The following is a 22082-nucleotide window of genomic DNA, read 5'->3' on the forward strand; positions in this document are numbered from 1 at the left end:
CACCCTCTGGGGCCAGAAATTCAAGATCGAGGTGCTGGCAGGTTGGATCCTCCTGAGGTCATGGGTGGCAAGAGCTCCCTGTTCTCCCAGCCGCTGGGGGTCTTGTGGCCGTCTCCGGTGTCCAGTCGGAACATCGCCTGGTTCTCTGCCTCCAGCTCCACACGGGGTTCTCCATCTGCGTGTGTGAAGGTGTCCATATCTGCCCTTTTTATGGGGACGTGGTCATACGGGGCTAACGCCCATTGCCATGACCTCATCTTGATCACCCTCATCTCCAAATACAGTCACATTCTGAGGGTGGGGGCTGGGGGGAGGACCTGAACATGTGAATTCAGAGTGGGCAGCAGTAACACCAGGAAACCTCAGGCTAGTGGGACCCGCCCTCTGTCCTTGTCAGTGGATGCACCAGGCTCCCAGCCCCGGGGGGACTGCAGACCATTGATTCATCCTTCGTGTACTTACGGGGCCGTCCCAGAGGCACTGCTGTTTACCAGGGGCAGCCCCAGGAGTGCGTTTCCCCACATCCTTGCCAAGAATATGGTTGCCACATTTCTGTCTGTTGAACCACAAACCATTATCTATCTTGTTCTGATTTGTTCTTGAAATAAGTGTGCAATGAAACCCTCATGTGTTCTGTTGGGTGTTTTATTTCCTTTATTCTGAGCCACCTGTTCATTGCACCATTTTCCTAACGGACGTGTGAGGGTGTTTTTACACACAGGCCATCTGGTGAGCAGGTCCAGGTGTGGAGGGCCCAGGCCTCCTCCAGGATGGGTTGTGTGACAAAGCAGGAAGCCAGCTGGTGACCCCCTACCAGCGGTTGCGGAGCTGCCCATGGTGGCGGCATATGGGTCCGAGGCCCAGGCCCCGAGGCCACAGTACGTCCAGGTCAGCCCGGCTAGGGGCGGGGCCCGTGCCCGGGGCCCTGACCAGTGCTGGGTCCGCAGAGGGGCTGTCAGGCTGGGCCCGGGCGGGGCGGGGCCCTGGACCTGGAGGAAGGCGCGTGCAGACCCCACGGTGGCCACCAGGCGGCGCGGCGCCTCCACAGCCCTCCCCTAGGCCCGGCCCGGGCGGGGGGCGCTGCGAGCGGCCTCTATCGGGCAGGTGCACGCGCACCTGGGGGCGGCCAACCCCCCGCCTCTTCCAGTCCGGGGGGAGGGCCGTTCCCAAGGGTCAGAAACTTGGGGCTTCTAACACCAAAAGCTCTTCTTTTCAAAGGTTAAGGACCGGGAGAAACACACCCCGACCGCACAGGGCGGGGCAGGGGCGTGGGGTGGGCGCGCCCCGGGGACAGCTCACAGGTGGGAAGGGGGCGTCCCTTCCAAATGGCTTCCCACTCTTGCGGCGCCCTGGTCGGCAGGTGGGGAAACGGAGGCTGTGGCCAGGCTCTTCCCAACTCCCCCGCTCCCTGGCCTTTGGGGCGTCCACTGGACGGAGAGCGGACGGCGGTGGGGTTCCCGGCGGGGCTGACCCTGACCCGGAGCTGCCCCCGCCCAGTCCACTGCCTCCGCCTCCATCACTCTGCCCCCCTTCCCTCCCCCGGGACCCCTGGGGGCTGCGGTCCGGTCTGAGCACCCTCGTGCCCGCCCCACAGGAGCCTGGCAGCCTGTCCCGGCTGAGGTGACTCCACTGGGCGGGCCGGGGCTGCGGAGGGCGGGGCGCTCGGAGAACGTTAAAGAGGGCTCCCGGGCCCGCCCAGGCCCTGCTGCCGCGGCCCCCACCATGGCTGAGACCGGCAAGCTCCAGCTGTTCGTCAAGGTACCAAGCTGCCTGGGCTGGGGGGCGGTCCCGGGGAGGAGTGCTCTGTGGGGCTCTACTTTCTGGGGCAGGCTGAGGCAGGGGTCTGCAGCAGCGTCCTCTGAGGCGGTGGGCTCAGGCTGTCTCTTGGAGGCTGTGTAACTGGGTGGGGGGGCGCGGGCGGTGCATTAGAAGGGAGAGAGCGCCATCCCCAAAAGGGCTGCGGTGGCCCCATTCTCCTGGGAAAAAAGCCCCTTAGGGGCTGTGCCAGGCAGCCCACTCAGTGCCCAGATCTGTGATCCCTGCGAAGGGACTTCCAGGTCCTGGCCTCCTCCCACCCTTGGAGCCCGGGGCAGCAAGGTGCCCAAGGGGATGAATCACTCAGAAAATAGCTCCATCGGCCCGACCCACCCTTGTGACCAGCCTGCAGGGCCTGGTGCCCAGGGGCCTGGCCTCTGCCCAGGCTCTGAAGGGTCAAGGGGCCAGGCCCCAGAGCCAGGGTCCCACCCCCACACCCTTCATCCTGGCGCCCTGCCCAGCCTCCGGGCCCTTGGCAGCTCCGCAGACCCCTCCTCCCAGGGACCAAGTCAAGGGCCCTCACCAGCCACTTGTCGAGGCTGTGCCTGAGAGAGCTGGAGCCCTGGGCTTGCTCTGGCCTCTGGGCAGCGGGAGCCTGCAGGACTCCTGGGTGTGCCGCCTGCCCTGGCAGCCCCGTGTCCCCCACCCCAGGCCAGCGAGGACGGCGAGAGCGTGGGCCACTGCCCCTCTTGTCAGCGGCTCTTCATGATCCTGCTTCTCAAGGGCGTGCCCTTCACACTCACCACGGTGGACACCCGCAGGTGAGCCCTGCCCCGAGTCCCTGGCCTCACATTCCTCTGCCAGCCACCTCCCGCCCTGCCTCGTGCCCACAGGTCCCCGGAGGTGCTGAAGGACTTCGCTCCGGGCTCCCAGCTGCCCATCCTGCTCTGTGACGGCGACGCCAAAACCGACACGCTGCAGATCGAGGAGTTTCTGGAGGAGACGCTGGGCCCCCCAGAGTGAGGGCTGGGTGCAGAGGGGCCCGCAGACAGGCCACCCCCGGGGCAGAGCCCAGGAAGGGCAGAGCGGGCCGGGAAGGTGCAGTGCGCTCTGACCCGAGCCCTCTCCCACTCCAGATTTCCCAGCTTGGCGCCCAGATACAGGGAGTCTGCCGCGGCGGGCAACGACGTCTTTCACAAGTTCTCCGCCTTCATCAAGAACCCGGTGCCCGCGCAGGACGACGGTGAGGATCTGGAGGCGCGGCGAGGGTGGCGGGCGAGGCGCCCTGGCCGGTCCTCACCAGGCCCCTCGCCCTCAGCCCTGTACCAGCAGCTGCTGCGCGCCCTCACCAAGTTGGACAGCTACCTGCGCGCGCCCCTGGAGCACGAGCTGGGGCGAGAGCCGCAGCTGCGCGAGTCCCGCCGCCGCTTTCTGGACGGCGATCAGCTCACGCTGGCCGACTGCGGCCTGCTGCCCAAGCTGCACGTCGTGAATGTGAGCACCGGGCGGGGCGGGGTGGGGCCGGGCGGGCAGACTCTCCAGGAGACCCTGACGGCGCCCCTCGCCCGCCTGCAGACGGTGTGCACGCACTTCCGCCAGGCTCCCATCCCCGCTGAGCTGCGCGGCGTCCACCGCTACCTGGACTGTGCCCTGCAGGAGAAGGAGTTCAAGTACACGTGTCCACACAGCGCTGAGATCCTGGCGGCGTACCGGCCCGTCGCGCGCCCCGCTAGCGCCCCCGCCGCCCCCGCCACCTGCCCACTCGTCCGCAGCCCCATAAAGGCACCTCTGCCCCAGTGAGCGCAAAGGGGCATCGGAGGGATCAGAGGCCCCTCAGTTTCTGCCACTCCCAAACGCCCACCGTGGGACGCTCAGCTCCAGACAACAGCCCGCAAGGATCAGCAGAGAAGCCCGTGGGCGGGGTGCAGTCCATCGCCCTACTCCTCGGGGAAGGCGGGACTGGATTGGGCTCCCAAACCAGTCAGGCCAGGGTGGGGCCGCAGGACGGCTAGGGAGGGTGTGGAGCCAAGCCTCATCTGGGCAACTCCGGGCCAGAGGGTGGGCCCCACATTCCTCAGCTCTGCCCAGGTGCAGGCAGGCCACCCCCCACTCCCTGGCCATCGTGTGGGGTCTGCATCACTGAGGTATGTGCCCGCTGGGGCGGGAACAAGATTTCTAGCCTCTCAGAGCCCCACCCCACCTTGCACAGCCAGCTGAGCTCCTGGGTGTGCCAGGCAGGGACAGGTGGGCAGGGCGAGACAGCTGGGCAGGGCGAGACAGCTGGGCAGGGTGAGAGAGCCGGGCAGTCTCACCAGGAACCACAGACCTGATACGGCCCCATGCCTGGCCCGCGGGCCTGGGAGCCAGTGCCTGGCCACGACCTGGTGACTGTCGCCAGATGAAGATGTTTATTTGACGGGGGAGGGGCTAGAGGAGCGGCCTTGTTCTCGCCTGGCAGCAGGCTGGGCAGGTGCCGGCAGGAGGTCCCAGGGGCCGCCCCTGCCCTCCCCTCAGAGGCACAGTCCTGACGTCACACTTTCCGCGGTGCCTTCAGGGGTCATCAAAGTCTACACCACCTGCCGGCTTCTTACTGGGAGAGAAGAGGGGATAACGATGCAGGGTGTGGAGGGGTGGGCGGGGTCCACGCTGGACCCTGGGCACGGGAGGGACGGGGGGGGGGGGGGAAGCACCTCTTGAAGCCTGGGTTGATGAGAGACTCCCCTGGACACCGCCTCTTGACCCCAGGTCCAGGGCCACCTCTCTGAGGATCTGGGTCTGGGGAAACAGGATGACGGCAGGGGGCTGAGTCCAGCAAGATCCCAGGCCCACGAGCCCCTCTCCACAAGGACAGATCCTCTCTCTGAAGCTTGAGGCTTGTTCTGGGGGAACCGAGTCCCAGCAGAGTCAGCGCGGCCCCAACCCAAGTCACAAGTGACAGGCCTTACCTGGTAAGAAGAGATGAGGCCCCGCCTGCCAGGCGCTCTTTCTGGGGCTGGTGGCCATCTCCTCTGCTGCAGCAGCTGGGGGGTGGAAAGCAGGAATGCAGGCCTGGCCGGGGGACCCTAGTGAGCCCAGGCAGGGGGTGCCCACCCCCACCTACCTGCCAGCCGCTGCTCCAAGCTGCACACACGCTCCGCCAGGTCCAGCGTCAGTGCCTGCAACCTGGAGGCTGCCTCTGGGCCCGGCACCTTGGACAGGTCAAGTTCCAGCACCGAGGGTCCCCCTGAAAGGGTCAGGGACGCTCTGTCCTCCTGCAGGGTGAGAGTCACAGCTTGCCGCTCGCAGGCTGCCCTGGGGAAGGAGGGGGGCTGAGTACCGTGGCCACATCCACTGCTCCCCACCCACCCTGCCTCTCTGCTCAGAGACTCACCTGAATCGGAGGGCAATGTCTTCAGTCGCACTGAGGCCAAAACGGGCTTTCTACAGGGCAAAAGGGCTGGTCATCAGGGGCCTGAGATCCTACAGCCTCTGGGCACACCCCCAATCTGCCCGACCAGAGCCTTCCGGGACAGCTGCAGGGCCGTAGGAAGGGTGCCCAGGTGCTTCCGGGGAATCCCAGGCCGCCCCCTGCGAGCCCACAGGCGGTCCGCGCTGCAGGTGTGTGGTCCGGGGGGCTCCCAGCCGCCCAGGAGCCCCGTTACCCACCAGGGCAGCCAGGCGGTCCGGCGTGAAGCAGGTGCTCCAGAGTTCCGCGGCGTCCGTCACACTGCGGGGCAGAGGCAGTCAGACCCGGCCGCCCGCCGAACCGCCCGCGCCCCTCGCCGCCCCGCGGGACCCGCTACTCACCAGAGGTTGAAGCCGCCGTGCTCCCCGGGCCCGCCACCCTCCCCCTCGCAGTAGCACACGAAGCGCGGGGGTCCGGGGCCCGGCGGCAGCGTGCAGAGCGGCGGCCACCGCGGCGGCGGCACCATGGCGCCTAGGCGGGCGGAGGGATCCGGCGGGCAGGGCCCCGGACCCGCGGCGCCTGTTGACCCCGGGCGCCTGCCGATCTGGGGGCGCCTCGGTACCTGGGGCGCCTGCGCGGGCAAAAAGCTTCCGGAGCGCGGCGGGCTGGGTCAAGGCTTAGCCCGGGGCGGAGCCTGCGCCGTGGGGCGGGGCTACGTGCCCGGCTCCGGCTCCCCGGCTGAGCTCGCCGAGCCTGGTCACCGTCCGGGGCTCGGCCCCCCGCGCACACTTGGGGGCCTCTTTGGACCTTCCCTCTGTGCGCCCCCTGTCCCCGCTGAGTCCGGAGTTCCCCCCTTGGCGCAAGCCCTGAGCGGGCGCAGGCTTGGCCGCCCACCACTTTGGCCTCAGATAGCTTTGTCCCCGCTCGATGGTCCCTGCGGCCTCCCCCTGGCCTCCGCACCCCGCTTCCTGTGTCAACTGGAACAAGTCAAAATACGAAAGAGAATAAAGTATGGTAACCCGCGCCAGCCTCCCGCCCCTCGTCCATTCGCTCCGCCATGTTTAGCCAGCGCCCCTTCCTTGGTGTTGTCCCGGCCGGGAGCTCACCTTGACCGGTAGGCAGGTCTCTGATCTCCTGGAGCTGGGGAGCGCCCACGGGAGGGACAATGAAGCATGAAGTCCTCAGGTCGTGCCCAGTGTCCTCAGCTGTGACCTGGAAGGAGAGAGGGATGGAGCGCGCCAGGCAGAGGGGGCGGCCTCTGCAGACGCCCTGCTGTGGACACAGATCAGCTCTGCCCAGGGCTTTGCGAGGCCAGGGTGACAGGACGAGGCATGCGGAGGGTGGCTGGCAGGTGGGTTTGTAAGCTGCGCTGATGGATTTCAATCACACTTGCAGCCAAGCCTGCCCCCCTGGCTGCTGCATCCTGTTTCACAACCCTTACCCCACCCCCGCCAGGCTCCTGCCTTGGGACTTCTGCATGCGCTGTTGTCTCTGCCTGGCACCCCTCCCCAGACCCATTCCCTTCAGGTCTTTACACAAAGGTCCCTTACTGGTGAGGCCTTCTCTTGTTTTACACCCGATTTCAACACCCTGCCCCACATCTCACGTCCTCTCTCCTGTGTATTTACTTGTTTTCCAGCTTGTCACTATACAAAGTACCTCTGATTTACGTGCAATGACAGCAGCCTCTAAGATGGTCCCCAACCGAGTGCCTCCTAGGTTTGCACCTTTGGGTACCCCTCCCCTGAGCCTGTGCTGGATGGAGTCCCTCGCAGATAGCCAATAGAATGTGGCAGAAGTGATGGACTGTCACTTCTTTCTTCCTCTGGAATTGCTCACACGGCACGAGGAGCCTGGTGGCAAAGGACCAAGGCCTGGCCAGCAAGCAGCAAGGAAGCCCGGACACCGACCTCTCCCGGCAGAGCCTTCTGATGGGAACACGGCCCCACCAGAGGGCAGAGAGCACCCAAGGCCAGCTTCTTGACCCTCGGAAACAGGCAGACAGTACATGCTGCTTTAAGCTACTCAGTGTTGGGGGTAATCTTTCAGCAGGAGGTTACTAATATGGTTATTTATTCTCTTTCTTGCCCATTTTCAACTTGAGGTTCACAAAGGCAGGACTTTCTGTCCCTGTTATTCGCCACTGTATTCTCAGTGTTTAAACGGTGGCTGGCACATTTTTATTGTTCAGTTGCTAAGTCATGTCGGACTCTTTGTGACCCCATGGACCACAGCACGCCTTCACTATCTCCCGGGGTTTGCTCAAACTCATGTACAACGAGTTATGATGCCATCCAACCATCTCATCCTCTGTTGTCCCCTTCTCCTCCTGCCCTCAATCTTTCCCAGCATCAGGATCTTTTCTAATGACTGAAAGAGATATTTTATACAAATGAATGAATGCAGAGTGGGGAGCTGTTGGCAGGTTTAAGCAGGGGTGGGATGGAGGTGGCACTTCTGATTTTTGTGTATAAAGCCCGTGTTGAATGTCATGAGGCGGGAGCATCAAGGGCTGCAGGGATGAAGGCGAGGGGGGCAGGGAGAATAGCAGAGGGCTGCTGAGTTCCTAGGGCAGAACTGATGCAGGCGGGGCCAGGGGCTCAGAGTGGAGTTGGAGAGAGGTAGCAGGGAGGAGGGGATGGATCACGGATGACCCCTGCATTTCAGGAGGGTAGAAAAGCCCTTCCCAAGATGATTGGGGCAGGGCAGGATTGGAGGAGACCTGGGGCCTCTCCAGGTTCACTGAGTTCCTGACATGACTGTTTGTCAGACTGTTTGTCTGACATGACTGTTTGTCTGAAAGCTGCTTTGCTTGCAAGACTCTCCTCTAGACGATCAGGCTGGGAGGTGTGAGTGTGGCATCACCAGCCCCTTGTCATCCAGTCGCTAAGTCGTGTCCACCTCTTTGCAGCTCCATGGATGGTGGCACATCAGGCTCCTCTGTCCTCTACTATCTCCTGGAGTTTGTTCAGACTCGTGTCCATTGAACTGAGACAGTGATGGTATCTAACCATTGACTCCTCTGCTGCCCCTTTCTCCTTCTGCCTTCAATTTTTCCCAGCATCAGGTCTTTTCCAGTGAGTTGGTTCTTCACTTCCGGTGGCCAACATACTGAAGCTTCAGCTTCAATAAACCTTCCAGTGAATATTCAGGGTTAATTTCCTTCAGGATTGACTGGTTTGGTCTCCTTGAGAAGACCTCAACAGTCTTCTTCAACACCACAGTTCGGAAGCATCAATTCTTTGGCACTCAGCCTTCTTTATTGTTCAACTCTCACATCCATATATGACTACTGGAAAAAACCATAGCTTTGACTAGATGAACCTTTGTTGGCAAAGTCATATCTTTGCTTTTTAATACACTGTCTAGGTTGGTCATACTGTTTCTTCCAAGGAGCAAGCATGTTTTAATTTCATGACTGCAGTCACTGTCCGCAGTGATTTTGGAGACCAAGAAAAGAAAATCTGTCACTATTTTCCACTTTTTCCCCAACTATTTGCCAAGAAGTGATGGGACCATGGTGGGCCTTAGAAAGCATCATTATGAATAAAGCTAGTGGAGGTGATGGAATTCCAGTTGAGCTATTTCAAATCCTGAAAGATGATGCTGTGAAAGTGCTGCACTCAATATGCCAGCAAATTTGGAAAACTCAGCAGTGGCCACAGGACTGGAAAAGGGCAGTTTTCATTCCAATCCCAAAGAAAGGCAATCCCAAAGAATGCTCAAACTACCTCACAATTGCACTCATCTCACATGCTAGTAAAGTAATGCTCAAAATTCTCCAGGCCAGGCTTCAGCAATACGTGAACCGTGAACTTCCAGATGTTCAAGCTGGTTTTAGAAAAGGCAGAGGAACCAGAGATCAGATTGCCAACATCCATTGGATCATAGAAAAAGCAAGAGAATTCCAGAAAAGCATCTACTTCTGCTTTATTGATCACGCCAAAACCTTTGACTGTGTAGATTGCAACAAACTGTGGACAATTCTTAAAGAGATCGGAATACCAGACCACCTGACCTGCCTCCTGAGAAACCTGGATGCAGGTCAGGAAGCAACAGTTAGAACTGGACATGGAACAACAGACTGGTTCCAGATTGGGAAAGGAGTACATCAAGGCTGTATGTTGTCACCCTGCTTATTTAACTTATATGCAGAGTACATCATGAGAAACGCTGGGTTGGAAGAAGCACAAGCTGGAATCAAGATTGCTGGAAGAAATATCAATAACCTCAGATATGCAGATGACACCAACCTTATGGCAGAAAGCGAAGAACTAAAGAGCCTCCTGATGAAAGTGAAAGAGGAGAGTGAAAAAGTTGACTTAAAACTCAACATTCAGAAAACTAAGATCATGGCATCTGGTCCCATCACTGCATGGCAAATAGATGGGGAAGCAGTGGAAACAGTGACAGACTTTATTTTCTTGGGCTCCAAAATCACTGCAGATGGTGACTACGGCCGTGAAATTAAAAGATGCTTGCTCCTTGGAAGAAAAACTATGACCAACCTAGATAGCATATTAAAAAGCAGAGACATTACTTTGCCGACAAAGTTTCTTCTAGTTAAAGCTTCAGTTTTTCCAGTAGCCATGTACGGATGTGAGAGTTGGACCATAAAGAAAGCTGAGTGCCCAAGAATTGATGCTTTTGAACTGTGGTGTTGGAGAAGACTCTTGAGAGTCCCTTGGACTGCAAGGAGATCCAACCAGTCCATCCTAAAGAAAATCAGTTCTGAGTGTTCATTGGAAGGATTGATGTTGAAGCTGAAACTCCAATACTTTGGCCACCTGGTTTGAAGAACTGACTCATTAGAAAAGACTCTGATGCTGGGCAAGATTGAAAGCAGGAGGAGAAGGGGATGACAGAGGATGAGATGGTTGGATGGCATCACCAACTCAATGGACATGAGTTTGAGCAACTGCAGTTGTTGTTGATGGACAGGGCAGCCTGGCATGCTGCAGTCCATGGGGTCACAAAGAGTCAAACATGACTGAGCAACTGAACTGGACTGAACTGATGGGGCCAGACGCCATGATTATAATTTTTTGAATGTTGAGTTTTAAGCCAGCTTTTCCACTCTCCTCTTTAACCTTCATCGAGAGGATCTCTAATTCCCCTTTGCTTTCTACCACTGGGATGGTGTCATTTGCATATCTGATGTTATTGATGTTTCTCCTAGCAATCTTGATTCTAGCTTGAGTTTCATCTAGCCTGGCATTTCGTATGATGTACTCTGCATATAAGTTAAATAAGACAATATACAGCTTTGATGTACTCCTTTCCTAATTTTGAATCAGTCCATTATTCCATGCCCATTCTAACTGTTGCTTCTTGACCTGAATACTGGTTTCTCAGGAGGCAGGGAATGGTCTGGTATTGCCACCTCTTAAAGAATTTTCCAGTTGGTTGTGATTCCACAGTAAAAGGCTTTAGTGTAGTCAATGAAGCAGAAGTAGATGCTTTTCTGGAATTCTCTTGCCTTTTCTATGATCCCAAGGATGCTGGCCATCTGATCTCTGGTTCCTCTGCCTTTTCTAAATCCAGCTTGTACATCTGGAAGTTCTTGGTTCACATACTTTTGAAGTCTAGCTTGAAGGATTTTGAGCATTACCTTGCTAGCATGTGAAATGAGTGCAATTGTGAGGTAGCTTGAACATTCTTTGGCATTGCCTTTCTTTGGGATTGGAATGAAAACTGCCCTTTTCCAGTCCTGTGGCCACTGCTGAGTTTTCCAAATTTGCTGGCATATTGAGTGCAGCACTTTCACAGCATCATCTTTCAGGATTTGAAATAACTCAGCTGGAATTCCATCACCTCCACTAGCTTTGTTTGTAGTGATGCTTCCTCAGGCCCACTTGACTTCACATTCAAGGATATCTGACTCTAGGTGAGTGATCACACATTGTGGTTATCTGGGTCATTAAGACCTTTTTTTATACAGTTCTTCTGTGTATTCTTGCCACTTCTTCTTAATATGGAACCTCCTGACTCCATTTGAAATATGGTTTCTATTTATTAATCTTTACATTTCCTCCTTTGAAGATGTTTCTCTGAAAGCACTGCTGATCAATCGGCAGGTTTTTTTTTTTTCCCCAGATACAGCAACTTTTTCCCCTTGATGCCAGGGAGGAACTTTCTTGGATATTGTGTCCCTCGGGAAAGGGAGCCTGCACATACTGGAGATCTCTTCAGGTCACACTCAAGTAACAAGAACGGGTCAGAGGGAGCGCTCAGAAATCTCCATCTGAAGTCAGTGTCTTAGGACAGTGGATGCAGCAAGGGCACGCTCGACCCGGGGAGAATTCAACAAGCACTCTGGGGAGACATAGTTGATGTAGGAATTAAGGCATGGGGGAGTGATTCTGGATTACACATAATTTGGCTTAAACTTTATGCTAATTAGAGCAGCCTGTCAAACATTAACTGTGCATCTGCTTTAACCATTACAAAATGAGGAGGAAGGGGAAAATGCATTACCTGAATGTTTAGAATGTCCACTCTGAATACAGGGATAAACGCCACCTCCTGCCCCCTCCTCCCCAGTGATGACACTATATTCCTTCAAAGATGAGATTCCCTTCCCAGACACCAAGGTCATGCTGACCTGCTGTGAACCTGCTAATCTGTCTTCAAACCTTGAGAAAATGTATCCCTGTTATGTTTGGTGTTTGTTGTTCTGACAAGATATAAAACTGGTTCAGGCATCCACATTGGAGCCGGATGGCCATTGTGGATGTGGGATCCTGCCTCACTGGGAACTTGAATTTTTTAAACTGTATCAGACTCAAGGTCATCACCAACTGTTCTTTGCTAGTCACCACCACCTGCAACATTATGGTCTCACGGTCTCTTCTTGTAACTATGTATTTCGGACCCCAAATGATCTTGCTCTACCAACACTCTCCCTCCCTGTCAGCTTCAATCCTAATTCCTGACAATTTACGTATCTTTGCAGTTTTTGCCTGTATACACATCCCTCCCCATTTTGCAGCCTGGGGAGCACAATTCAGTGCTTCTTCTTCGAGCTGGGTCCCCTGCTCTACAGTCCTCAGTTTAGCTCAAATAAAACTTTTCTATTCCTATTGTCAATGTAAATCATCAATAACCAATCTGAGCTGATTAACAAGCAGAGCTGCAAAGAAAGAAAAGACACAGTTTAAGGGGAAAAAAATAGAGAGAGAGAGGGTTGGGGGACTCCGCCGGCAGTCCAGTGGTTAGAACTCCGTGCTTCCAATGCAGGGGGCATGGGCTGGCTCCCCGGTGGGCGGACATGCCATGTGGGGTGGCCAAAAATAGAGAGGAGGTTTGGGAGGAGCCCTAGTGATTCCTAGGAGCCCAGTGCTGGGGCTTGGGAGGACGTTGGAAAGGCTGGTTAGAGGCTGAACCTGAAGGCCCCTGAGCGCTTAGGCGTGGAATATTTTCCCAATGACCTGGCTCTTGGCAATACCGGTGCGGTCAGCGGAGGGGCCCTTGCTGGCCACCTAAGGTCCTTGGCCTTTACTCTCTGAGAGGGGACCCGCGGGCGGCTGTGAGTCGAGGAGTGGCGCGCTGTCACCGTGCAGCCTTGGGACGCGGCTGGGCAGCTGGCTGAAGGCTGCCCCCTTGTGGCCAGAGCCGGGCGTGCAGGACTGGGCTCATCGGCAGGCGCCAGGGGCCGTGAGGGCAGACTGCATCTCCTCACACCAGACCCTTCCCGGGGACCCTGGAGGGGACAGTGAGCGGGGAGGGCAGGGGCCGAGAGCCTGCTGGAGAGGCAGCCCCCGCCCGCCCCACGGTGAACCCCGCTCTTACGCGATTTCCACGCCATCTTCTATCGGTCTGTGTGGAAGCCAAATGTCAACCAACGAATCGGCCGATCAGCTGCGAATTCCCTGGCGGCCCAGCGTCTAGGACTTGGCGCTTTCACCGCCGGGGCCCTGGGTGTGCTCCCTGGCTGGGCAGCTAAGATCCCACAAGCTGTGCGTCTCGACCAGGGGAGCTGGCGGAAAGCACGCTGAATAGATCCACTGGTTCATCGCTGGCCCCTCTGCAGACGCCTGTCCTGTGGGCAGCTGGCATCTTGGGTGGGAGGGGCTGGCTCTCTGGCCTTCCCACCTACTGCCCGCCTCTGCGGACGGGTGTCAGGCTGGGGGCAGGGGGAGACGGAACAGGTCCCGCCCTGTGGTGCCCACAGCGGGCCAGAGTCTGGCAGGTCGGCCGGGCAGCAGCGGCACCGGTGGGGCTCGAGGTGTGCCGGGGTGAGGGGCTGTCTGGGGCCCCTGGGACTTGGGGGCTCTTCCTCCCAGTGACCGCGCTGCCCGGAAGGGCCCAGAGGGAGAACGCTGCTAGTCTGGTAGGACGGGGCTGTGTTTCCACTGAAGAACATCTAACCAGCTGAAGAGCGGAAACAGTGGCATAGCGAGCTGTCACCGGGGACCACGGTCCACTTTCGACATGTTTACATCTTGCGCGATTGTTTTCTGAACGAGTTACATCACAGATGCCATGCCATTTTACCCTGAGATGATTCAGGGCCAGCCGTGAAAGGACAGCACTGTTTCCCTCATCAACACAATGGCAGGACAGAGATCTGTGGGCAGGGGTCAGGGAGAAGGGTGCCAGAGGGCAGGCTGGGATGGATCCAGTGCACGCACCCCCAGGGCTGTGGTGTGGGGGACCCCAGGGCTGTGGTGGGGGGACGCAGTGGGGGGGCCCCGAGGGCTGTGGTGTGGGGGACCCCCGGGCTGTGGTGGGGGGGGACCCAGTGGGGGGACCCCGAAGGCTGTGGTGTGGGGGACCCTGGGGCTGTGGTGGGGGACCCCGAGGGCTGTGGTGGGGGGGACCCAGTGGGGGGGACCCCGAGGGCTGTGGTGGGGGGGACCCCCAGGGCTGTGGTGGGGGACCCCGAGGGCTGTGGTGTGGGGGACCCCAGGGCTGTGGTGGGGGGATGCAGTGGGGGGGCCCCGAGGGCTGTGGTGGGGGGGACCCCCAGGGCTGTGGTGGGGGGGACCCAGTGGGGGACCCCGAGGGCTGTGGTGTGGGGGACCCCCCAGGGCTGTGGTGGGGGGACCCAGTGGGGGGACCCCGAGGGCTGTGGTGTGGGGGACCCCAGGGCTGTGGTGTGGGGGATGCAGTGGGGGGACCCCCGGGCTGTGGTGTGGGGGACGCGGTGTGGGGGACCCCCAGGGCTGTGGTGTGGGGGACACCCCAGGCTGTGGTGGGGGACCCCCGGGCTGTGGTGTGGGGGACCCTGGGGCTGTGGTGTGGGGGACCCCCAGCGCTGTGGTGGGGGGGACCCAGTGGGGGGGACCCCGAGGGCTGTGGTGTGGGGGACCCCCAGGGCTGTGGTGGGGGACCCCGAGGGCTGTGGTGTGGGGGACCCCAGGGCTGTGGTGGGGGGACGCAGTGGGGGGGCCCCGAGGGCTGTGGTGGGGCGACCCCCAGGGCTGTGGTGGGGGGGACCCAGTGGGGGACCCCGAGGGCTGTGGTGTGGGGGACCCGGTGGGGGGGACCCCGAGGGCTGTGGTGTGGGGGACCCCCGGGCTGTGGTGTGGGGGACCCCCAGGGCTGTGGTGTGGGGGACCCGGTGGGGGGGACCCCGAGGGCTGTGGTGTGGGGGACCCCCAGGCTGTGGTGTGGGGGACCCGGTGGGGGGGACCCCGAGGGCTGTGGTGTGGGGGACCCCCGGGCTGTGGTGTGGGGGACCCCCAGGGCTGTGGTGTGGGGGACCCCGGGGCTGTGGTGTGGGGGACGCGGTGTGGGGGACCCCCAGGGCTGTGGTGTGGGGGACACCCCAGGCTGTGGTGGGGGACCCCCGGGCTGTGGTGGGGGGGACCCGGGGACCGAGGAGCACAGGTGTGTAACCGGCGTGGGTCGGGGGTCACATTCTCAGGCGGCTGCAGGTCTGCACCCCTGGCCTGGGGCCTGGGGTCCGAGGGGGACTCAAGGAAGCCACTGAGACGCCTTGCCCGGCCAGCAGAGGAGCCGCCTCCCTCGGGCCTAACGTCTGCCCAGGCGGTGGGCAGGGTTGCCGGGCAAGTGTCCTGCCCTGTCCCTCCAGGGCCCGGGAACCAGCTGCGGAGCGCTCCCCGGTGGGGATGGAACCCGAGCCGCACACTGTTCCTCTCAGGCGGCGCCTCTCGCGGGGCGCCCCCGCCGCGGCCCAACCGGGCCCTCCGCCCCTACGTCCAAGAAAGGCGCCGCGCCGGCTTAAGGAGACTCTTTATTGTGCTGGGGGCTGGGTGGAGAGGCAGCCGCTCCTCGAGAAGGGCTGGGCCGCGGCTGCCGGGACCACCGCCCGGCTCCAGCTCCTGCGCTGGGGCCCCGCTGGGGTGGGGCTCGCGCCTCGCCCGCCCCGCCCTGCCCCAGGGTGGGCGGGGCCTCCAGGATGGGTGGGGCCTCCCGGGTCTGCCGGGCGCTGGGCGGCTGTGGTCCAGGCCGGCCCGCGCTCACCTAGGCCAGGACCTCCGCGCACTGGTCTGTGGAAGAGAGCGGGTCCTGAGGAAACGCCCGGCGCCCCCTCCCCACCTCCCCCGAGGGGCCAAGCCCCTCTCCCGCCTGTGACCCCCTCCTCCCTCCTCTGGCGCTCCTGCTGTGCGTCCAGCGCCAGAGGAGCGGGCCTTGGGGCCTCCCGCACCCCCCACACCCCAGCCTGGGTCGGGGGTCCCCCTGCCGGTGCAGCGCTGGGCGGCCTGGAGATGGAGCTCACCAGACTTGGGCAGCAGGACTCCCTGGCTGGGGTTCAGGCCCAGCTGCGGCGCCAGCTGCTGCATCCTCTGGGCGCCTTCAGGAAACAGCTCCGGCGCCCGGGCTGAGGGCAGGGCACCGTGAGCAGAGCGGGCGTGGGCTGGGGAGGGGCCCAGGGAGGCGCTGGGAGATGCTGGTTCCACCTGCCTCCCAGCCCGGGCTCGCTGGGGAGGCACGGGGGACGCTGCAGGGCAGACCTCCCGCGTGACCCCAGAGGAAGGCCGGATGGGGCCGGGGTGGTGCGGGCGCGGCCCTTCAGGCGGGCGGGTCCCCCACCACCCGTCACCCACCATAGAGCTGCAGCCAGACGTTCTTTACGCCCCCCTTCTGGGTCTCGAAGTACATCACGGCGAAGTGCTCGTAGTCAGTGAAGGCCACCCTGATGTCGGTCTGGGCCATAGCTGGGGGGGTGGGGAGCCTGCTGAGCTGGGCGCCGGCCCGGACGCCCCCTGCCTGTCCCCACGGTCCCGAGAGCCGGCCCCGCCGCCCGGCCCCGCCCCCCAACGCGCTGGCCTCACCCGCGTTGCTGAACTGCCCGTCCACGGCCCCCTTGGTGAAGGTGCTGTCCGTCTCTTGGCACCCGCCATCGGGCCTGGAAAGGGGACCCCAGCGGCCTGAGCTGCAGCCCCTGCCCACCGCCCAGCCCCAGTGGGCGTCCTGAAGACAAACTGCCTGACCGCGACAAAAACGGCTGCCACTTTGCTGCCAACTGCCCCACGTAGGGGGAGATAGCCAGCCTGCCCCAGGGCCACCTGTCTCCCATCAGAGCAACGCTTGATCACACAGGTGCTTTATGATTCACTTACAGGAGAGGAGACACCCCGGGGCAAAGGGACGCAGCCAGGGGACGCGGGGCCTGTGGGGTCTCCCCGTCTCCCTCCAGACACCAGCACGCCTGCATGCGTGCACACACACACACACACACACACACACACACGGACACAGCTCCCCCACACCCTCAGGTGGGGCCCCTCTGACAAGCAGGTGGGCGGGGCTGCTGTTTCCCTGGCCCTGCAGCCTAGCACGGGTGGGGCTTGGCTCTGAACCCTGATGGGTCGAGCATACCCCTGCCTCCTCCTGGCTCCCACCTGACCGCATGCTGGCTGGACCTAAGGCCAGTCCAAGGTGGGACTCCTGGGATCACTTACGTGGGAAACCCAAACTTGATGCCCAGGTCGCCGTTGGCCAAGCAGGTCACCAAGACCACGGGCATCTTCATGTTGTCCTTGGCATCCAGGAAGCCCTGGTCGTCTGATACCGCCCCAACCACATACCAGGGGCCCTGGAACTGCAGGGGGACAGGGCGAGCTGGGGGCAGCCCCGGCTGCCACGTCAAACCTGACCCAAACTTGGGGGGCAGCTGCAACTCATCTGGCTGGTGGCCCGGCAAGTGGTGGGGACAGAAGTCAGACTTGGGGCTGAGGGGCCTACTGTCCTCTGCAGAGCCCCCCCCCCCCCCCCCACCAAGTCAGTTGGGCAGACGGTCCCCTTGAGCTGAGCTTGAACCAGAGTGGGGACTGGGCTGGGTTCCCCCAGCCCTCTGGCCTGTCTCGTAGAACACAATCAGAGAGAGGCTGCCAGCCTGGGCATGTCCGTGCGCACCTGGCTGGCATCGAAGTCGGCCTGGATGGGGACCTGGGCCTGGCCTGGGGCTGCAGTGAGCAGGGCGAGTGTCCCACTGATCAGCAGCATCTGCAGCATTCTGGAAGGTGGCTCTCGTCGACGGCACGGGTCTCGGGAGCAGGACAGGAGGGTTGGGGTGGCCTCTCCCACCGTGCCTTTATGCCCCTGAGACGCCCTGGGGCGCCGGCCTACCCACCTGGGACAGACCCCACTGTGATAGGCTCTGATCGGGTTGCTCCCTGGGGCGCTGGCCTGCCCGCCTGGGACAGACCCCACTGTGATAGGCTCTGATCGGGTTGCTCCCTGGAGCACCCTGGCCCAGCGGCCCCCACCAGACCCCGCCCATCCTTCCTGGGGAGGGGGCCGGATGCCCCAGGGCAAGGGGAGGGGAAGGCCTGGCAGGCCCTGTGGGATGTGGCCTCCAGCCCTGGGCTCAGGCAGAGCCTCGGGAAGCCATTCCAAAAGCTCACCCTCACCTCTGACCCTCACAACCTGGGTGCCTGGACAGGGCCTGGTGGGCAGGTTGCTGTGGGCAACACCTTGTGAGCCAGGAGGGCCCAGGACAGGGCCCGAGAACAGTCACGCGGGCGGAGGACCTGGGGGACAGCAGGAGGTGAAGGGCAGGCTGGGAGGGAGACCTTGCACGAGGCTCTGGGTTAGCTCGGGTGCCAGAGGCCGGTGAGTGGGCAGGGCTGTGCCCTTGAGGCCCAGGCCAGAGGCTGGGGGCTGGGGGCTCTCAGGCGGCCCCAGGAGATGGGGGGGTGGCCGTCTCCAGCCCACTCGGTCAGTCCTGTCTAGGGTGCATGGTCACTCCAGCCTCCTTCCTCTCTGCGCCCTCAAACCCTTCTCTCTGCCCAGTCTGAGGACGCTAACCCCATTCCTTCAGAGCTGCCCTGGGCCTCGGCCTCTTCTGGCCGGGTGGGGGCAGGCTGTGGGCACCTGCCCAGAGCTGGCCGGCTGTAGCTGCGCCTTGAGGGGGTGGCCGGAGGCGCTGCAGTGGGTGAGATCCGGCTGCGTGGAGTGGTTGGGGACACAGCTTCCCTGGGCTGTCCAGGCTTCCGGCCAGCCGCCTCTCCCATGCCTTCAGGGGCTGAGCTAGTGCGCCCCTGCCCGCCCCCTTGGGGCGTCCCGCAGAGCTGCAGATTTCACAGACAGTGAAGGGACACCCAGGCCCAAAGCAAAGTGGGGGGCAGTCAGGTCCCTGGAGAGCTGGCCAGAGCCAAGCCCAACTGCAGGACAGACAGTCGTGAACCAGGAGCTGATTTGCTTCCGGAGTTTATTCTCAGAGCCGGGATAAAGGCTGAGGGGGGGTGGGGATGGCAAAGGGGCTGGGGTCTCAGGCTGGGGTCTCGGGTGTTGCAGGAAACGGCCGAGCAGGCAGGAGGGCCAGGTCCTGAGAGCCGGGCTCACCTGGGCAAGAGAGTGGGACCTGTGGGTGGGGCCGGCCACGCACCCCCCCACCCCAGGACCCGGGCCCCTCAGTCTCAGGTCGCAAGGGCCTGTCCACCGAGGCCTCTCAGCAGAGGGCGCCGGCCTCCCCGCCGTCCCCTGGTCGTCCCACCCCAGTCCTGTCCCGGCCGCCCGCTCTGCCCGCTCCCAGTGACCTTGCTGAACCCCAGCGGAGGCCCCTCCGTAAAGCAGCCCTCGTCGGCCGGGGGCCAGCCCTCGTGGCAGATGGGAGGCTGTTGGTGAGCGCATGCTGAATGAACGAGTGAGGGGGGCCTGCTGGGTGAAGGTGGCCCCCAGCCCCCCACTCACCTATGTGTGCTCCTCCATGCACTTGTCTGCCAAGAAAGAAGCCCAGGCCTGCGGTCAGTGCCCCAGACCCACCCCCTCCCGCCCCCAATGCAGCCGTGGAGAGCATCTCGTGACCCCTAAACTGCTGACTGTCACCCCCATCACTCCCGCCCCTCCCCCAGGCTCTGTCTGCCCCTCCAAGAGGAAGATCCAGTCCCCGCCGGCCCAGTGCGGGCTGCCTTGGCAGGGAGGCCGTGGGCGCTTCAGGGAGCCCGCTGAGCCCCGAAGTGGACGCCCGTCCACAGGCTTCGTTTCTAGGGCCTGCCCTGCCCCCTCCCAGGCTGGGGACCTTCGCATCCCGGGGGCCCACCCGGGGCCTGGCACACGGTGGGCGCGTGGTGAATCCGGAGGAGGAGCGGCTTGCTGGGCCCGGCCCGGGGGCCACAGGCCAAGGTCACAGTGTGAGGACAGACTGCCCCCGCTCCGGAGGCCGTGCCCCGGTCAGTGGGCAGTCTGGCCGGACAGACTCCACCCCTCAGCCTCCCCCGGATCAGGGATCAGGAGACGGTCTGTCTGCCTCTAACCTGACCTTAATCCCCTCCCGTCAGATTAGCGCGCTCACCAGTCTTCGGCAGGAACACAATGCCTTCCTCTGTGAAGCCCAGGCTCTTGGCGAAGGTGGTGAACTTTTCCTTGACCTCAGCTCTGGGGGTCTGGGTGCGGCCTGGGGCAGGGAGGAGAAGCCTTCAGTCTCCGTTGGTCTGCAGCATCCCCGCTCTGCCCCTGCTCCTAAGGCCAGGGCTCCCCCAGACGCCCCCACGGGTGGAGCCCCAGGCCGGGCAGTGGGTGCGGCATGGGGCACGTACTGTACAGCGTGGCCATGTGGAAGTCCTGGCCCGGGCCTCGGACACTCTCGGTGGAGAGCAGGGCGTAGGTCTCGTAGTCCGTCTCCACCACCGACACCTCGTGGGTGCTGCTCCAGTCTGGAAACCCGGGAGACAGCCCCGCGGGGCCCAGTGTCCCCAAACCAGAAGGGCTCAGAAAATCAGGGGTGCATGGGACCGCCACAAACCCCCGCAGCCACACCCCTCCGGGGAGGAGGAAAGATGGCCAGGGGGAGGTCATCCCCAGGCTGGGGCAAGGAGGGCAGGGGTCCTGGGGTGCAGAGCTGCCTGAGGAGTGAGGGGAGAGCGGGGCACAGACAGCTGGAGAGAGCCCTTCATGGGGGGGTGCTGGGCAGACCCAGGCTGACCCTGGTGGGGCGGCCACCCCCCCACTCTCCCCTATACTGCCGGGCGGGGTGTCGCCAGCCAGCAAGTGTCGCTCCTGGCCACACTCACGAGGGCTGGTGTAGCTGTAGCAGCCTGGGGGGCCGGCGGGGCGCAGCAGTAAGGTCCGGGTCTCACACTGGTCTTTCCTGTGGGCAGGTCATCCTGGGGTCAGGGGTCAGGCGTTGGGGGTGTCCCCAGACTGCGACCCTGCGCTGGGAGCTCTGGGCCCCAGATGCCCGCCCCGCCGCCCACCTGAGGAAGGTAGAGGTGAGGTTGAGGCCACCGTCCGCCGCGGGGCCCACCACGGACTTGCACATGGACAGCACCTTCTTCTTCTCCAGGAACCAGCTCGAGTTGGAGGCGAGGCCCGAAGTGAACCAGAGCCCCAGGAACTGCGGCGACAGGACCCCACCCCGGTCGGCCGGGACCCTCCAGGACCCGCCGGAGGTGGGCGGCCCGCCTGGCTGCGTCCCCCGCCCCCCGGCCCACCTTCCCCCCTTCCTCCCTTCCCCCCTGCTCTGGCGCGGCCCCGCCCGCTCACCCCGGCCCCGCCCCCCCGCGGGGTCCCGCTCCCGCCTGCCCGGGGGCCGGCGGTAGAGGGCGCCGGGCCGTCCCTAGCGGGGTCGGATGCGGGGCGCGAGGCGCGGGGTGCGGGGTTGGAAGACCCGCTCCAACGTGCTCCCGCAGAACCCCCGCAGGCCCCTGCGCGCGTGTTCACGCGGGGGAGGGGGCGCGCACCGGGGCGCACTCGGTTCCGACGCCATTCCTGGCGCCACCCCGAGCTCCTCCGTCATCTGCGCGCTCGCGCACGGAGGTGTGTCCCTGGCCCAGGTGTGGAAGGTGTGCCTATTTTCCCTGGGCGTCGTGAGCTCGTCGGGCTAACCGTGTTGGGTTAGGGGCGGCGGGCGCGCAGGTGGCCCGCGGGTCTGACGAGCGCGCGCTCCCGCTCACAGGCGCGTCCCTGCCCGTCGGTGAATCGCCTGGGGAGGCCTCTCCAGGTCAGCCTTCTCCCGACGGGCCAGCCCTCCTTCTCTTCTGCTCCCCCTTCCCAGGGAGAGCACCCCACTCCCCACCGGCACCGTCCTGTCTCTGCGCCAGGCAGGGAGCCCTCACCTTGTCCTCTTGGAAGTTGGGCTGCAGGGTGGCCTGGGCGGGGGCTGGGGTCTGCAGGACCCCCAGGACCCCCAGCAGGAGCAGCCCCATCCACAACCTGTTCAGAGTGGCCATTCTCCCAGGACTGGGCTGGCGGCACAGGCAGAGAGACCGGCGGGAGGCAGGGAGGCCACCCGGAGACCCCTATTTATGGGCCTGGCTTGGCCTCCACCCAGGCCCAAGGACAGCCCACTGCAGGCTCGTGACGCGGGGGGAGGACAGGGCAGTGGCGGCCTCGCCCCCACGGGGCTGCTTATGTAAGAGGCACCAACTGGGACGGCCTGCGCCTGCCCCCCGCGCCCAGCTGGGGGGCAGAGGCCCCGCACGGCGGGCCCCTCCTCCAGCCTCGGAAGGCCCAGCCCAGCAGCCTGGTTGGGGGCGGGGGCAAGGGCCTTGGTGCTGCCCTGACTCTGGGGTCTCTGGTCACTTGACTC

General features: G+C 62.7%; 3 protein-coding genes across 3 annotated transcripts; 1 reads left to right on the plus strand and 2 right to left on the minus strand.

Annotated features, from left to right (window-relative positions):
- The first annotated feature begins 834 nt into the window (after window positions 1-834).
- On the plus strand, window positions 835-3685 carry CLIC3 (chloride intracellular channel 3). Its single transcript, XM_061154051.1, has 9 exons — window positions 835-888; window positions 948-1104; window positions 1595-1758; window positions 2201-2425; window positions 2467-2576; window positions 2649-2774; window positions 2892-2998; window positions 3074-3249; window positions 3331-3685. The coding sequence occupies exons 1-9, from the start codon at window positions 835-837 to the stop codon at window positions 3553-3555; spliced, it is 1344 nt and encodes a 447-aa protein (XP_061010034.1). The 3' UTR covers window positions 3556-3685.
- Window positions 3686-4140: 455 nt separating this feature from the next.
- PAXX (PAXX non-homologous end joining factor) lies at window positions 4141-6312 on the minus strand. The gene is made up of 8 exons (XM_061154196.1): window positions 6247-6312; window positions 5542-5771; window positions 5401-5461; window positions 5126-5175; window positions 4856-5046; window positions 4701-4775; window positions 4446-4530; window positions 4141-4345 (listed from the first exon to the last, which is right to left on the minus strand). The coding sequence occupies exons 2-8, from the start codon at window positions 5664-5666 to the stop codon at window positions 4306-4308; spliced, it is 627 nt and encodes a 208-aa protein (XP_061010179.1). The 5' UTR covers window positions 5667-5771; window positions 6247-6312; the 3' UTR covers window positions 4141-4305.
- Window positions 6313-18747: 12435 nt separating this feature from the next.
- Window positions 18748-21791, minus strand: PTGDS (prostaglandin D2 synthase). Its single transcript, XM_061154180.1, has 7 exons — window positions 21610-21791; window positions 20749-20888; window positions 20566-20642; window positions 20092-20208; window positions 19848-19949; window positions 19247-19272; window positions 18748-18898 (listed from the first exon to the last, which is right to left on the minus strand). The coding sequence occupies exons 1-6, from the start codon at window positions 21721-21723 to the stop codon at window positions 19247-19249; spliced, it is 576 nt and encodes a 191-aa protein (XP_061010163.1). The 5' UTR covers window positions 21724-21791; the 3' UTR covers window positions 18748-18898.
- Window positions 21792-22082: the final 291 nt, after the last annotated feature.

Source organism: Dama dama, chromosome 11 (assembly GCF_033118175.1).
Source record: "Dama dama isolate Ldn47 chromosome 11, ASM3311817v1, whole genome shotgun sequence".
Taxonomy (NCBI): Eukaryota; Metazoa; Chordata; class Mammalia; order Artiodactyla; family Cervidae; genus Dama; species Dama dama.

Excerpts from the sequence above, each read along its gene's own strand:
- CLIC3 (XM_061154051.1), top strand. The coding sequence starts at position 835 with ATGGTGGCGGCATATGGGTCCGAGGCCCAGGCCCCGAGGCCACAGTAC. Across the intron at positions 1,759-2,200 it reads AGCTCCAGCTGTTCGTCAAG|GCTCTGAAGGGTCAAGGGGC; the intron begins GTACCAAGCTGC and ends GCCTCTGCCCAG. Across the intron at positions 2,999-3,073 it reads GGTGCCCGCGCAGGACGACG|CCCTGTACCAGCAGCTGCTG; the intron begins GTGAGGATCTGG and ends CCTCGCCCTCAG.
- PAXX (XM_061154196.1), bottom strand. The coding sequence starts at position 5,666 with ATGGTGCCGCCGCCGCGGTGGCCGCCGCTCTGCACGCTGCCGCCGGGC. Across the intron at positions 5,047-5,125 it reads GACATTGCCCTCCGATTCAG|GGCAGCCTGCGAGCGGCAAG; the intron begins GTGAGTCTCTGA and ends CTCCTTCCCCAG. Across the intron at positions 4,776-4,855 it reads CTTGGAGCAGCGGCTGGCAG|CTGCTGCAGCAGAGGAGATG; the intron begins GTAGGTGGGGGT and ends TCCACCCCCCAG.
- PTGDS (XM_061154180.1), bottom strand. The coding sequence starts at position 21,723 with ATGGCCACTCTGAACAGGTTGTGGATGGGGCTGCTCCTGCTGGGGGTC. Across the intron at positions 20,209-20,565 it reads CTACAGCTACACCAGCCCTC|ACTGGAGCAGCACCCACGAG; the intron begins GTGAGTGTGGCC and ends CCGGGTTTCCAG. Across the intron at positions 19,950-20,091 it reads CCACATGGCCACGCTGTACA|GCCGCACCCAGACCCCCAGA; the intron begins GTACGTGCCCCA and ends TCCCTGCCCCAG.